Raw genomic sequence first — 15,991 nt, 5'->3', positions numbered from 1 at the left:
AGCTTGGAAGACTGCTTGAGCCCAGGAGTTCGAGACCAGCCAAGGCAGCATAGTGAGACCCCGTCCTATGAAACAAAAAAGAAACAAATGCCCAACTGGAATATATTTCTTGTGCTGAATCATAAATATCATAACATCAACTCTTCACATTTTTGGAAAGTGAACACTGTTTTCTGGATGACCACATCATGTAGGCCTATTCCCTAGTAATGCCACCTTGTGACGTCACTAATGTCTATATCTGTACACTGAGCCTCTCACATACAGGATAAGGCAACATTTTTAAGCAAAACATGAAATCTTGTGACACGGCACCTGGAGAGACTGTGAGTTTGATATATATTTTGCCACTTTATTGTCAAGCTAAACATTATTCTTTTTTACTAAAGCTTAATAATTAAAGCTTAATTTTACAAGGGAAATTTATATATACTGCTTTATTAGTACATATATCACACTTTGTTTTCAAACCTTACCATAGCCCATTTAATAGGACTTGAACTTCGGAGTTACAAAATTGCCTCTGCTATGATGGAGGAGGAAAAAATGCTTAGATAAGAGCAATTTATTGTGAATGGAGGAGGTGGTGAGTTTTGTCCTGTTAGAGGCTGACTGAATCATGAGCAGGTCAAATGTGTCAAATGGTTTCATTGAGAGACTGGTTTTCAATACTAAAAGTTTTTATACCATTAGCTTTGATGGAGAATTTGAAAAGGATTGCCCTACATCGACAGTGTTGCTCTGCTAAGTGTGATTCGCAAAGTACAAGTATCTGCCAAGATGGTAATAATTAGAAATTACTTTTGATAGCAGCCTTCTGTTACAAACTTAATTAACATAGAATTTTGAATGTTTGCAGTGTCTGTATTGACAAAAGGCCAAAGGCTTGATGAGCCAGCTAACTGGCTTTTTACAATGGCTTGTCAAGATTGCAGATGCCGCCTGCGGAGACAACAGTCTTATTTGAGGTAACATTTTTCATTCTTGGAGCTCTTTACATTTAATTTTGTATTCAATATTTGCCTTCTCATTGAATTATAAGATTCATAAAAACAAGGATCATATTCTCAGAATTTTGCATAATGTGTGGCATGTTATGGCCTCTCAATAAATGTTGGTTGAATGAATAATTTTAATTTAGGAAGATTACTCAAGCTGGCAAACTGTGTTAAATAACGATTGATTTTTTCTATTAGTCAAACTTCAATTAACTATAAAAAATACAAGATGAGTCGGAAAAAACAAATTTCACAAATATCTTAGCAATTTTATTCATAGTTTCTACCTACTCTTTCTTCAATAAACCTTTTTCTGGAGATAAATCTCATTTGTCTCTTGAGGGATATGTAGCCAATGGCAAATGGTCCCATGGGTAGCAAATAGAAAAAGCCAAGAGTCTAAAAATTAAGAAACTACACAATCAATCCCTGAAATATTTATATGTAGAAAAGTAGCATTTGGTTGTTTGAGACCTTCGTGTGTCACCTGTTAATCACTGGAGAGTTATTAAAATCCCAGTATTATTTCATAATGCAACACATAAAAATAATTCCGAGTGCTCTTGGAAAATGTTTCTCAAGCCATATTTGAGGGGTTTAGGTACTTCACTGGATATTGAACCTTTTTAATAATTTCATTCTAATTCCCTATTTATGATTCTGTGTGTATGCGTATAAGGAGGAACAAACTTTGTTATGAAAATGTTTTTGGCAAGATGTTTCTCTCTAAAATAGAAAACACTGGATGTGTCAAGGAATGTCTATCAGGCTAGTAGCTGAAAAAGCTGAAGTTAGTTGGGACTTAAATGACATGCAAACATTTAAAAATCAATAGTTCATTAAAGAGGTGTGTTTCAAAGTTAAGTATCGAGTGTGCTACAAACGTTTTCAAACCTCTTTAAGTATTGAGTGTGCTACAAATGTTTCAAGGAAAAAGTCATTAGGCATAGCTACCAACAATTATGTTCAATTTGTAGCCATTGAAATACAAGGACCTAAAAAACAATTTTGTCCCCCAAAAATAAATTTGACTCTTCTAGTCACTTGTTAGAAGCAAAGGTGCATTACCTAAGACCATCAGGGTAATCACATAATCAGGTAATACATAATTCTGCAGACAATGCTGTGAAGTTTAGGATATATCCCTAGATATAGTACCCTCTTTGAAGTCAACTCAGCAGTTTTGCTTTGGCAGAAAAAAACTACTTTTGGTTAGATAGGTGAAGCCAATCATAAATTGCTAAAATTTTTCTCTGAGGTGAGATAGTTGGATGCAGGCATTCTATTTACAATGGCCACTATTTTGCAAACCCATCTTTAAAGAGAAATGCTTCATAAATGTAACATCATGAGGATAAGGGAATACAGGGGCCATTATTAATATAGGGGTCAATGGAAAGCTTTCCCTTCACTCTCTGAAGTTTTGCTGGAAAATCAAGTCACAAAAGGCAGACTAATAGGTGGAAAGGTTTACAAATTTATTTAACAACATAGCACGAGAAAATCACAGTAGAATAATTACCCAATAACCCAATGAGGTACAGATGATTTAATATACCCAGCTTTTTAGAGGAAAAGAAAATGGGAATGTGTGTGGAATTTTAGGAGGATAGTAAATGAATTCGATGGGCTTGAAGAATGTATCACCGCCTGGGACAAAGTCCGTTGGCCCTATAGAGCAGACAGTGGTTTGTGACAGAAGTCTGATGGTTGCATGGACAGACTATATTCCTTCTTCCTAAGATATGAGTTCAGTTAATGAAAACTCGGAAAAGAAACTTTCCTTTGTTTGTTTTACTTTAGTAGTTCTGGACTTTCGGCAGATAAGGGAGCTTTAGAGAACAGCTTTAGCCTGTGCTTTGGGAGAGAAAAAAGATTGAGAGGGAGGAGTTGCAAGAGAGGGGTATGGTCAGAGACCTTCTGGCTTCCTCGGTTTACCATGGCAAAGCACCGTATTATGGGAGACTGGTGTCTCCCAAACATTAAGAAAACTACTCTCAGTAACTACTGGCTGTGCAAGGTCCTTTCAATGGTTAATTGGACTAATGGAAACCTATAGCATTCTGGTGAGGTAGGTAAAAACCTCAGTTAAATGAGTGGAAACAGAATTACAGAAATACGGAGTTTTGTTTAAATAAAGGGGAACAAAAGAACGCAATCCCATCCATTTGGATGCTGACATATATCTGAGGTATTAGTGGTGTTAACAGTTTTAACAGCGGAGCACCCAGGACCAGAAATTCTTCCCGAGTTTGACGAGTGGGAAATTACAGCAGAGAATCTGGAAGAATAATAGCCAATAGGGCAGGAAAAGCAATCTTGAAATTCACTTCTGAGCCGAACTTGGGCATTTCGGGGGATGGACTTGGCAAAGAGACAGTAGCCCAGTTTTTTAGGAAATGATGAGGGAGATTTTTCGGGTTACTGCAGGATCCACAGAATGGAAGTTGCCTGACAAAAGGAAGAATCCCTCCCCCATCTGCAGGGCTTCCTCTCTCCCCTCCAGGGGACCACAGGGCCCCTGGGGACCACAGCTCGGCGCTGCCTGGTTTCCTTCTTCAGGGGCCTGGCGGGGAGGGCGGAGGCGCGGCTTTGCCAAGGGCAGCTGGGGCCACCCGGCTCTCACCGCCTCCTGCCTGCGCGCTCTCTATCGCTCTACAGCCCCGAGGCTCGCGAAGACAGCTGGCGCCCCAGGCTCAGTCCTCAGGAAGCCATGGCGAAGTCCCGGGGCCGTCTGTACCTTTGGATGTGCTTGGCTGCTGCGCTGGCATCTTTCCTGGTGGGATTTATGGTGGGTAAGTGAACGAAACACCTTCCCCTGACTCCGGGGCTCGTGATCCTCTGCAGAAATGAAGGGAGAAGTCCTGGAGCTCGAAGGGATTGGGGTGTGCACCAGTCCTGGCCGGCTGGGCTAGATCTGATGAACTCTAGAGATCTTAGCAAAACCGGATGGAATGTATTTTTGGGCTTCCTAATAGACAAACTGTGCTTGAAATTCAAATTGATTAAATGTTCACTGAGTTGTGGGCCTCTGAAAAGACAATCTACAGCTGTCACTATCTGCAGGGGTGAAAAAACTCATTTTATTTCCAAGCAATATTAGTGAGTCAAAACTTTCAACTGATATGAGCAGCATCAAAAGCAAAACAAAAAACAAAAACCCCTGCTCTTCATTTAAACAAATATTTGTGGAATGTTCCCTATGTGTCAGGGACTAAATGTCCAGGGAACAAGAAAGGCCATGCCTTGATGCATAACGTGAGAAAATGGAAGTATTTCCCTTAAATAAAACTCCTTTTAAGCAGCTCAAAATTACATTACATATCAGAATTTACAGGTGTTCTGCATTTAATATGAACATTATTTTTTAAAGCTCACCATGATCTCTCAGATACAGGCTTTTTTGGGGTAAGGAGAGAAGGGTGGCTTCACTTCTAGTTTTAATAAAGTCAAAGTGATTTTGTGTATGTGTGTGTACGTTTGTGTATTTTTTTCCCCCTCAGGCTGGTTTATTAAGCCTCTCAAAGAAACAGCCACTTCTGTGCGCTATCATCAAAGTATACGGTGGGAACTGGTATCTGAAATGAAAGCTGAAAATATCAAATCATTTCTTCGGTAAGTTTATTTGGCGTATTTGATCATAAAAATCATGTTTAAAATGTTGTAGAGTGAGAAGCGTATTATAACTTGTTATATGCATGAGGACAGTCTTCTCTGTGTGAAATTACATATTAGTCATTAACTTATTTTTTAATGGCTCTTTAAACCATTCTTGGGGTGAAATCTGTTAGAATGTTACAAAAGTAGGTCTTTCGTTCCTAACTTTATCTCACAAAAAGTACCTGACTGGCTTATTGAGAGATGTTTCAACATCATGTAACTTTGGAACTAACTGAAGGTTATCCTTTGTTCATCAGTGCCTGGGTTTTAATCAGCAATTTTATTTAGATATCATATTCTGCCAAAGAAAGTTAGATGCTTGTTGACTAAGTGATTTAGTGGAAAAGTGATCAAAGTCTCTCATTCTTTTTGCCAAAAGTTAAACCTTTATCCCATCTTGCAAGTATAAATCTATTGCTTACAAATAAGACAAAATGAAACCAAAAAGAATCATTGCAAATCCTCTAGCTTCTAAGCATGAAAAGCAGTGGCAATCAAGGGAGTGATTATAAAAACTCCTTAAGAGCAATGACCATGGCATTTATTTCTGTATTCAGACTCTTTCAAATGAATGTTATTTTTAAAAATCAGCTTTAGTGAAGTGTAATTTACATAAAATAAACTGCATCCCTACAAAGCCTATAATTTAATTTGAGAGTTGGGACAGATGTAGGTTATACTGAACTAACCACCTCCTCCATCATGCTACAAAAACATTCCATCATGCCCTTTGTGCTTTATTACCCACCATCTTCCATGTCTGGCACTAGGCAGTCACTGATCAATTTTAATGTCACTGTTGATTCATTTGCATTTTCTAGATTACTATCTAAATGGAATAATATATGTTCTTTTGTATCTAGCTTCTTTTACTCAGAATAATGATTTTGAGATTCATCTAGATTGTTGTATGTATTAGCAGTTCATTATTTTTATTGCTGAGTAGAATTCCATTGCATGGATATACTACAAGTATAGTTGGTGAAAATTTGGGTTGATTATAGTTTCTGACTATTGTGAATAAAGCTGCTATGAACAGACGTTTACAAATCTCTCTGTGGATATGTGGCTTTATTTCTTTTGAAATGGTTGGGTTTGATGATAAGCATAAGTTTAACTTTTTAAGAAAATGCCAAAGATAATTGAAAAGTGGTTGTACAATTTTGCATTTCTACACCAAAATAAGGAAATCAGTATTTAAAGAGATGTCTGCACTCTGATGTTTATCACAGCAGTATTCACAATAGCCAAGATATAGAAGTAACTTGTATCCATCAACAAATACTATGGTGTATATACAGGATGGATTATTACTCAGCTCAAAAAAAGAAAGAAATCCTATCATTTGCAGTAACATGAATTGTCATTATGTTAAGTGAAATAAGCCAGGCACAGAAAGACACATATTGCAAGATCTCACTCATATGTGGGAGCTAAAAACATTGATCTCATGGAGATAGAGAATAGAATGATGGTTACCAGAAACTGAAAGGGTAGTGAGGAGGGTGGGGATACAGAAAGATTGGTTCAATGGGTACAAAAATACAGTGGGTAGAAAGAATAAGATCTAGTATTACAGAGCACAATAGAGGAACTATAGTTAATGATTTATTGTATATTTCAAAACAACTAGAGTGTATTTGAAATGTTCCGAACTGAAAGAAATGATGTGTTTGAAGTGATAGATATCCTAATTACTCTGATTTAATTATTACTTATCGTATGCTTGTATCAAGATATTACATATATCCCATAAATGTGTACGAGTAGTAGGTATCCATAAAATTTAAAAATAAAGGAATAATTTTAGAAGTCTACTCACGGCTTTGGCCTATTTTCTATTTAGATATATGTTCTTTTCCCCCTGTGGAGTTTTTTTGTTTGCTGTTGTTGTTGAGACAGAATCTCACTCCACCACCCAGACTGGAGTACAGTGGTGCGATCTCAGCTCGCTGCAGCCTCCATGTCCTAGGCGCAAGAGATTCTCCCACCTCAGCCTGCTGAGTAGCTGGGACTACAGGCACACACCACCACACCCAGCTAATTTTTTTTTTTTTTTTTTGATAGAGTTGATAGAGACAGGGTTTCATTATTTTTCCCAGGCTGAGCTTGAACTCCTAAGCTCAAATAACCTACCCACCTCACTCTCCCAAAGCACTAGGATTACAAGCATGAGCCACCATGTCCCACCCTCTGGAGTTTTTAGAATTCTTTGTATAGAGTTCACTCTTGAATAATGTGGGCATAGAGTGCTGACACCCTATGCCATCAAAAATCCACATACAACTTTTGACTCTCCCCAAACTTAACTATTAATAGCCTACTAGTGACCTTAGCAAAAACATAGACAATTAACATGTATTATTTGCTGTATTCTTAAAATAAAGTTAGAAAAAACAATGATATTAAGAAAATCATAAGAAAGAGAAATATTTACACATTTACTATTTATTAAGTGAATGCAGATTATCTTAAAGCTCTTGATTCTAGTGGTCTTCACAGTGAGTAGGCTGAGGAGAAGAAGGAAGAGGAGGGGTTGGTCTTGCTGTCTCAAGGCTGGCAGAGGCAGAGAAGATGGAGAAGGGGAGGCAGGAAAGGCAGGCACATCCCTTTTAACTCTTATACATCATGTCGGTTGTTTACTTTTTCTTTTCTCTAAAAATACTTTTATGCAGTACCAGTTCTTCTTCCATCATTTGCTTTAGTGTTAGTGTCTGTAGCATAGAAAGACCATATTGTAAAAGAAGGGAAAAGCAGTTTTGAATAATGGAAACCCTTCTGCCAGATTGTCTCACATCAACTTGTTTTCTGGCATTGCTTCTTCTGTGTCTTCTTTCTCATTATCTAGTACTGGTTTAGAAGTATGCATCTCTGTCAAATCATCTTCTGTTAATTTCTCTAGTGTCTGCTACCTTTTGATTTTTTCCAAGATAAATATCTTGAAACACTTTATTCCTCAACCTTTTTTTGCCACATTCACAATCTCTTTCATGGTTACCTTATTTGGCTCTGTCATAAATCCGGTGAAGTAATATACAACATCTGCACACAGGTTTCTCTAGCAGGAATTTATTGTGTTGGGCTTGATGGCTTTCACAGCATTTTCTATAACAACGATGGCATCTTCAAGGGTGTAATTCTTTCAGAATTTCATGATGTTCTGCCGGGGTTCTCTTGCATAGTACTGACAATCCTTTCCATAGAGTGCAATGAGCCTTAAAGATTCCTATTATGACCCCTTGATCTAGAGGCCAAATTAGAGATATGTGTTTGGGGGCAAGTACGCCACCAGAACTCAGGGTTTTTGGGTAGCAGAGGCGTTTTCCAATATGAAAAGAACTTTAAAAGGCAGTCCATTCCTGGCAAGGTATTTCCTGACTGAAGGAACAAGGTATGGGTGGAACCAATCTAGAAAATGGGTTTCTGTTGTCCAATCCTTCTTGTTGCACAACCAAAAGACTTAAAGCTGGTGTTTATCTTTTTCCTTCAAGGCTTGGGTATTAGCAGCTTCATAGATAAGGGCAATGCTGATCATAAACCCAACTGCCTTTACACAAAACGGTAGAAGTCGCCTATCCCTTCCTGCCTTAAATCTCAGTGCTTATATCTCTTCTTTACTCATAAATATCCTTTGTAGCATCCCCCCGCCTTTTTAATTTGTATTAAAAAACATTTTCAGGCAGATATACTTTCTTCTCAGTATTGAATATATAGAATTCTAAATGTACAGTTTTTCACTTTTCTGTACTTTAAAGAGGTTACTCTATTGCCTTCTGGCTTGCTTATATTTTCTGCTAAGAAATCTGTGATAATTTTTTTTTAAATATATATTTTATTGCACTTTAGATTCTGTGGTGCATGTGCAGAACATGCAGGATTGTTGCATAGGTACATACATGGCAATGTGGCTTGCTGACTCCATCCCCTGTCACCTTTATCTGGCATTTCTCCCCTCATTATCCCTCCCCAATCCCTACCCCCTGCTGTCCCTCCCCTATTCCCCCACGACAGACCCCAGTGTGTTATGCTCCCCCACCCCGTGTCCATGTATTCTCATTGTTTAACACCTGCCTATGAGTAAGAACACATGGTGTTTGTTTTACTGTTCTTGTGTCAGTTTGCTGAGAATGATTTCCAGATTCATCCATGTCCCTACACAGGACACGAACTCATCATTTTTCATGGCTGCATAGTATTCCATGGTGTATACCTGCCACATTTTCCATGTCCAGTCTATTGTCTATGGGCATTTGGGTTGGTTCCAGGTCTTTGCTATTGTAAACAGTGCCGCAATGCATGTGTCTTTATAATTGAACGATTTATAATCCTTTGGATATATACCCAGGAATGGGATTGCTGGGTCAAATTGAATTTATATTTTTAGGTCCTTGAGGAAGCACCACACTGTCTTCCACAATGATTGAACTAATTTACACTACCACTAACAGTGTAAAAGTGTTCCTATTTCTCCACATCCTCTCCAGCATCTGTTGTCTCCAGATGTTTTAATGATCGCCATTCTAACCGGAATACCCTCAGGACCTGGGCTGTCTCTCCCCTAACCCATCTTCCATTGTAGGAAAATGCTTTTAAGGTTGTGAGACCTGCCATTGACTATTTGGACCCTGGAACCAGCTTAACTATGCTCTTCTAGATGGAAAAGTTCTGCTGTACAGAGAGCCAATCCAAAGCAAGACAAATTATGCATCAAATACAAAGTCTCATAGCCTTCAGCCTCTGAATTTCCCCCAAAGTTTCCACCAGTTTTAAAGACTGGCTCCACCACGGATTTGAACCAACAACCTTAACCAACTGCTCAAACAAGCCACTGGCAGTAAGGGAAGGCAGAAAGCTTTCTTAAGCCCTGTTTTGGATGAGAATGCTGCACCCTGAGGAGGCGTGACTTGCCCAGAAGCTGGGCGGGGCTGACGGCCAGCAGCCACTTCCTTTCCCCCACCCACACCCACCGGAAGAGGAAAAAAACCGCTTGCTGCTTCAGTTTAAAAGCTGCCTTGTAGCGGCTTCTGGGCCTGCTGTGAGTTTCCCCGCCCCCATGGCTTTCGGGTTGCCATGTTGACCCCGCCAGAACCACGTGAGCACCTGGGCCGTCCCCCAAGCTGCTGCACACATGGGGACCTGCAGCCAACAGGCGAACGCCCTGGGGAAGCCTTATTTACACTGCTGCCTGGGACTGAGAAAGGCCAAAGAGGCCTACCAGAACTATGCGCCAGGCCGCCAGGCTCCGCAGTCCCCTGCAGGCTCAGGCTGTGCCTCGCCTCTGCCCACTGTTTCCTCCAGCCTGGCTGAGCTGTGGGAGGTCCCAGTTCCTGTTCAGGGGCTGAGCTGTTCCCAGCCAGCAAGGAGCCAAAGGCCCTGGGGGCAGTGCTCGTCGGCACCACAGGCTCCCGCAGCTTTTGGTCCCAGAGACAATATCCGAAGGTTAGAGAAGAAGAGGGAAAGCAGAGAGAGAGCTTAGAGGTAAAAAACAACAACAACAACAACAAAAAACTGACTGCATTTTTAATTCTGGCTGGTCCACACCACTTAAGACGGGCAGGGCGGTGCAGCTGCTCCGGTTCCCCACAGCCCTGCCTGGCTGCAGCCGCTTCAGGTGTTCTCAAAGAGACAGGCAGAATGGGGCTGGTTTTAAGATTTTGAAATCTTTTTCTCCAGCTGTACCCCTTTCCTGTCTGTACCCCTTTTTCTGGTATACCCCTCTCCCGGCTGGTGAGCCAGCCAGGAGAGAGATGGGAGAGGGGTATGGCACTGGGAAGTTCTTGCCCTTAAAGGTGTGCCCCCCTGTGGACCCTGAAAGAGAACACATTCCCTCAATCCTTTGTTAGTTGTATTCCCAGGTATTTTATTCTCTTTGTGGCAATTGTGAATGGCAGTTCTTTCTTGATTTGGCTCTCTATAAGTCTGCTATTGGTGTATAGGAATGCTTGTGATTTCTGCACATTGATTTCACATCCTGAGACTTTGCTGAAGTTGCTTATCAGTTTCGGGAGCTTTTGGGCTAAGAGGATGGGGTCTTCTAAATATATAATCATGTCGTCTGCAAATAGAGAAGGTTTGACTTCCTCCTGTCGTAACTGAATACTCTTCTTTTTCTTGCCTGATTGCTCTGGATACAACTTCCAATATTATATTGAATAGGAGTGGTGAGAGAGGGCATCCTTGTCTAGTGCCAGATTTCAAAAGGAATGCTTCTAGTTTTTGCCCATTCAGTATGATACTGGCTGAGGGTTTGTCATAAACAGCTTTTATTATTTTGAGATAAGTTCCGTCGAGACGTAGCTTTTTGAGAGTTTTTAGCATAAAGGGCTGTTGAATTTTGTCAAAGGCCTTCTCTGCGTCTATTCAGATAATCATGTTGTTTTTGTCTTTGATTCTGTTTATGTGGTGGATTACGTTTATAGATTTGCCTATGTTGAACCATACCTTGCATCCCTGGAATAAAGCCTACTTGATCATAATGGATAAGCTTTTTGATGTTATGATTTTATGCTGTTGTGATCGGTTTGCCAGTATTTTATTGAAGATTTTTGCGTCTATGTTCATCATAGATATTGGCCTGAAGTTTTCTTTTTTTTGTGGAGTCTCTGCCGGGTTTTGGTATCAGGATGATGTTCGTGTCATAAAATGATTTGGGAAGGATTCCCTCTTTTCGGATTGTTTGGAATAGTGTCAGAAGGAGTGGTACCAGCTCCTCTTTGTATGTCTGGTAGAACTCAGTACTTTTCTTAATGTCATTTGCAGAACTTGTCTACTGCCTCTTGGTGAGCAGAAGGTGCTCCTCCTGTTACCTTGACACTTTTAAAGAGAAGCCTCTTCCTAAATTTATCAAACCATCTTTTGCAGGCCTACTATTCTCTACTTTTACCTTCCTTTTGCTTTAAGTTGTCATAGAATGGCTTTGCTTTTTCTGAAATCATATTAATTAGAGTCTATAGGTCTGCCTTTCTTACAGCAATCCTACACCCACATAAAAGTTACATTTTTAATCCAAGAGAAAAAGGTAATTTTCAAAAGTACAAGGTTTTGACTTTTGCTGGCATAGCTGCAGTGACAGCTTCACAAATTTTTTCTTCTTCTTTTTTTTAACAATATTCCTTATGCTGGATTTGTTTATCCTGAAAATGGAGGGCAATCACAGCTGCAGACCTCCCTCTATGGTATACCAAGCAATTCATCTTTTTCTTACAATGTATCATTAGTGGTACTTTGAATAGATCCCATAGTGTTATTCAAGGTTTATAGTATTATACTAAACATGGTGAGAACTACATGAGATCCATGAGAGATCATTTTTCTTTACTGCCGTAAGCAGTTTACTGGAGGGACAAACTGTTCATGTAGAGATGATTAGGGAGATGATTAGCATCACACAGTGGTTTAAGCAGATGCTTACAACATGAGCTCACTGCAAGAGCAATAAGCTGTGACTACAAATGTATTACTGTAGTACACAATGTACTGTAGTTAATTTCACATAATTATGATTTTATAATGTATCTTTATGTTTGTTTACATTTCTCTAGACTGCAAAGGGCACCATGTGGTCTGTAAGTGCATGCATAAGTTTTTTTTTTTTTTTTTTTTTGAGACGGAGTTTCCCTCTTGTTACCCAGGCTGGAGTGCAATGGCGCGATCTCGGCTCACCGCAACCTCCGCCTCCTAGGTTCAGGCAATTCTCCTGCCTCAGCCTCCTGAGTAGCTGGGATTACAGGCACATGCCACCATGCCCAGCTAATTTTCTGTAGTTTTAGTAGAGACGGGGTTTCACCATGTTGACCAGGATGGTCTCGATCTCTTGACCTCGTGATCCACCCGCCTTGGCCTCCCAAAGTGCTGGGATTACAGGTGTGAGCCACCGCGCCCGGCAGTGCATGCATAAGTTTTGATACATTTTAACTTTTCATAATAGAACGGTGATAAAAGTAGTAAGTGATAAAATAGATACTATTTACATGTACTTGATGCATTCATGATAAACCTCTTATTTTTAAAAAAAAATATTTTAGGCTATGTGGTTCATTGATGAGTTTTTTTTTTTTTTTTTTTCCAAAAAGTTGTAAATCTTCAAAACATTTTGTAATATATTCATAATAAATATATATAAGTGAATTTTTTTCTAACATATTCATTAAAAAAATTTTTCTAATATATTTATTTAAAAAAATCATATATAAGTGGAGCCATGCTGTTCAAACCTATGTTGTTTCAAGGGTCAACTGTATTCTAGATACAAGTCTTTTCTTGGAAATGTAGTGAACAAATATTTTTTTCTAATCTGTAATTTTTCTATTCACCCACCCTTATTAGCAGATCAGAAGTTAAAACCTTATTATGATGAGGTTTAGTTTATCAGTTTTTCTCTTTTTGGATTATGTTTTGAGGTTCATATCTGAGAACTCTTTGATCTGGCCTTTGATCACTTTTGTCTTTTTTTCCCCAAAGATTTATAATTTACCTTTTACATTACAGTTTCTGACCCATTTTGAGTTAATGTGTGCATAAGGTGTAAGGTTTAGGTTGAGTAAATTCTTTTGCTTGTGAATGTCAAGTTGCTCTATCACCATTTGTTAAAATGTTATCCTTTTTTCATTTAATTTCTTTTGCACCATTGTTAAAAATTGGTTGGGCATATCTGTGTGAGTCTATTTCTAGATTCTCTCTTTTGTAGAGACAGAGTCTTATTCTATTTCTGGGTTTTATATTCTGCCGTATTGAACCAGTACGGCACTGTCCTGATTATAAAAGTGATAATAGATTTTAACAAGACATAGAATGATCCCTCTTACCTTAATTTTTTAAACAATTACTGTAGCTATACTATGTCCCTTAACTTTTCATTTAAAATATAGAATAAACATATATTTGTCTAAAAAACTATTGCTGGAGTTGTGATAGGAATTACATTAATCCTATAGAGGAATTTTGGAATTTTTGACATTTTTGCTATGCCCAGTCTTCTGTTACATGAAGATAATATGTTTCCAATTGTAGATCATCTTTCTTTTATCAGCATTTTGTAATTTGTATTAAGCAAATGCTTTATATGCTTTGTTAGATTTACATCTAAGTATGTCATTTTCTTTGGAGCAAATGCAAATTATATTGTGTTTTAATTTCAATTTCCACACACTCTGTTGTTAGCATATAGAAATACCGTTACATTTATGTATTGATGTTGCATCCTGTGGCCTTGCTGAACTCTAAGAAGGCTTTGTTTGATTGGTAGATTAGGTATGGTTTTGGGGAAGTTTTCGGAGACAGAATCTTGCTGTATTTCCCAGGCTGGTTTCAAACTCCTGGAGTTGAGCAATCCTCCCACCTTGGCCTCCAAACATGCTGGAATTACAGATGCGAGCCACTCCCCTTGCACTTGGTTGGAAGGTGGGAAAGAGTTTCCTTTGTTTATTTGTTTCTTTTAGAGCCACTGGAATTTTCTATGTAGACAGTAATGTCATCTTCAAATAGGGAATGTTTCATTCCTTCTTGCTTTCTAATCTGTATGGCTTTTACTTTTTCAAGAAAAATTGCCTCTTTTTGCTGACTGGAACTTACGTTACTTTGTTGAATAAGAATAGTGAGAATGGACATTCTTTTCTTTCTTCTAATCTTAAGGAGAAAGATTTAGTTTTACCATTAAGTATGATGTAGCTGTAGGTATTTTGTTGATGCTCTTTGTCAAGTTAAGAAAGCTCCCCTCTATTCCAAGACTGCTGAGAGGTTTTTTTATCATGAATGGGTTTTGAATTTTGTCAGGTGCTTTTTCTGTATCAATTAATATAATCAGATGATTTTTCTTTTTCAGCTGGTTGATAGGATAATTCCTTTATTTCTTTACTAATTTGGGAGGAGGTCAAATTTAATCCAGAAGGACATTATAATTTTCTCCAGGAATGTGAAATTGCCTATTTGTCCCATTAATTTGGTCAGTTTTTGCTTTGTGTTTTCTGAAGCTCAATAATTAGACATATACAAATGGATGTTGTTATGTCTTCAAAACAGAATGACCTTTTATTTTTATGAAATGTGCTTCATTATCTTTAGTAATAGTCTATTTAAGTCTATTTCATTTCATATGAATGGAATTTTTGACATTTTTGCTATGCTTTCTAATACATATGTTTACATAGGATGTCTTCCATCTACTTACTTTTAACCTATCACTTTCATTAGAATTAAAATGTACCCTCTACAGAGAGAACACAGTTGTCACTTGCTGTTTTATCCAGTTTTGTAATTTTAATTTAAGTATGCCCTCTGTAGGCAGCATATAATAGATATTTGCTTTTTTGTCCATTGTGGTAATCTCTGCCTTTTGAGTATTTAGTCCATTAACATATAATATAGTTATTGATTGATATAATTAAACTTAAATCAGCCACATTATGGTTTATTTTCTGTTTTTTTTCTGTATCTTAGGCATTTTCTGACTGTTTTGATAGTGAGTAAAATACATGAAATTTTATTTCAATTTATCTTTTGGCTACACCTCTTTGTACTTTTTAGTGGATACTCTAAAGATTGTATTATACATTTATAATGTTTCACTGTATTCTTAAATTTACAACTGTGTCGCTTAACATAAAATGGAGAAAACTCATATTTCTATGCCCATTTACTCTCTCCCTCACCATCCTTTATATAGTAGCTGTCGTACATACGTGAAATATAAACCACAAAAATAATGCTATGTTAATGTTATATATTTTTTTAACATTTATATGTATTGTAAACCGACTGAAGTTAAAATTGGTATTTCATGTTTCTTAAGTATTTTTCATTTTTAATGTTTTTCATTTGTTTCTGATGATTTAGGTTTCCCTGTGCTATTTCTGTTGAGCCTGAATAACTCTGTTAAGTATTTCCTTTAATGTGGAATCTGATGGTGACAAATTCTTAGTTTTTCTTCATCTGTAAAATTCTTTATTTCAACATTATTCTCTAAACATATTTTTTCCTGGATATAGAATTCTGGATTCGCTGCACTAACACACATGAAGTTTTTAGAACTTTAAATGTTTCACTGTCTTCTAGCTGCTGTATCATCTGATGAGAAGTTTGCAGTGATTAAATCATGTAACGTATCATTTTTGTCTTTGATTTTCAGTAGTTTTACTATGTGTCCAGGCATAGTTTTCTTTAAATTTAGCCTGTTTGGACTCTCTGAGTTTCTTAATGATGTAAATTTATGTCTTCCATTAATTTAGGAAAGTCTTGTTTATTATTTCTTAAAATATTTTTCTGCACCGTTCTTTCTCTTCTTCTAATACTCCAGTTAAACCCTAGAGACAAATATACCCAGGGAAATGCATACACTG

General features: G+C 37.9%; 1 protein-coding gene across 2 annotated transcripts in view; it reads left to right on the top strand.

Moving 5' to 3' along the window:
• Positions 1 to 3,395: 3,395 nt before the first annotated feature.
• The window catches only part of NAALAD2 (N-acetylated alpha-linked acidic dipeptidase 2), a 56,349-nt gene continuing 43,753 nt past the window's right edge, over positions 3,396 to 15,991 (top strand). For both annotated transcript variants that reach the window (XM_017510387.2, XM_017510386.2), the window contains exons 1-2: positions 3,396 to 3,793; positions 4,502 to 4,613. In XM_017510387.2, the coding sequence (XP_017365876.1) occupies positions 3,712 to 3,793; positions 4,502 to 4,613 (194 nt within the window). In that variant the 5' untranslated portion in view covers positions 3,396 to 3,711. The remainder of the gene's footprint in view (positions 3,794 to 4,501; positions 4,614 to 15,991) is intronic.

This window comes from Cebus imitator, unplaced genomic scaffold (assembly GCF_001604975.1).
Source record: "Cebus imitator isolate Cc_AM_T3 unplaced genomic scaffold, Cebus_imitator-1.0 Scaffold438, whole genome shotgun sequence".
Lineage (NCBI taxonomy): Eukaryota > Metazoa > Chordata > Mammalia > Primates > Cebidae > Cebus > Cebus imitator.
Note: the sequence above shows the minus strand (reverse complement) of the source record. Positions and strands in the feature narration are given on the sequence as shown.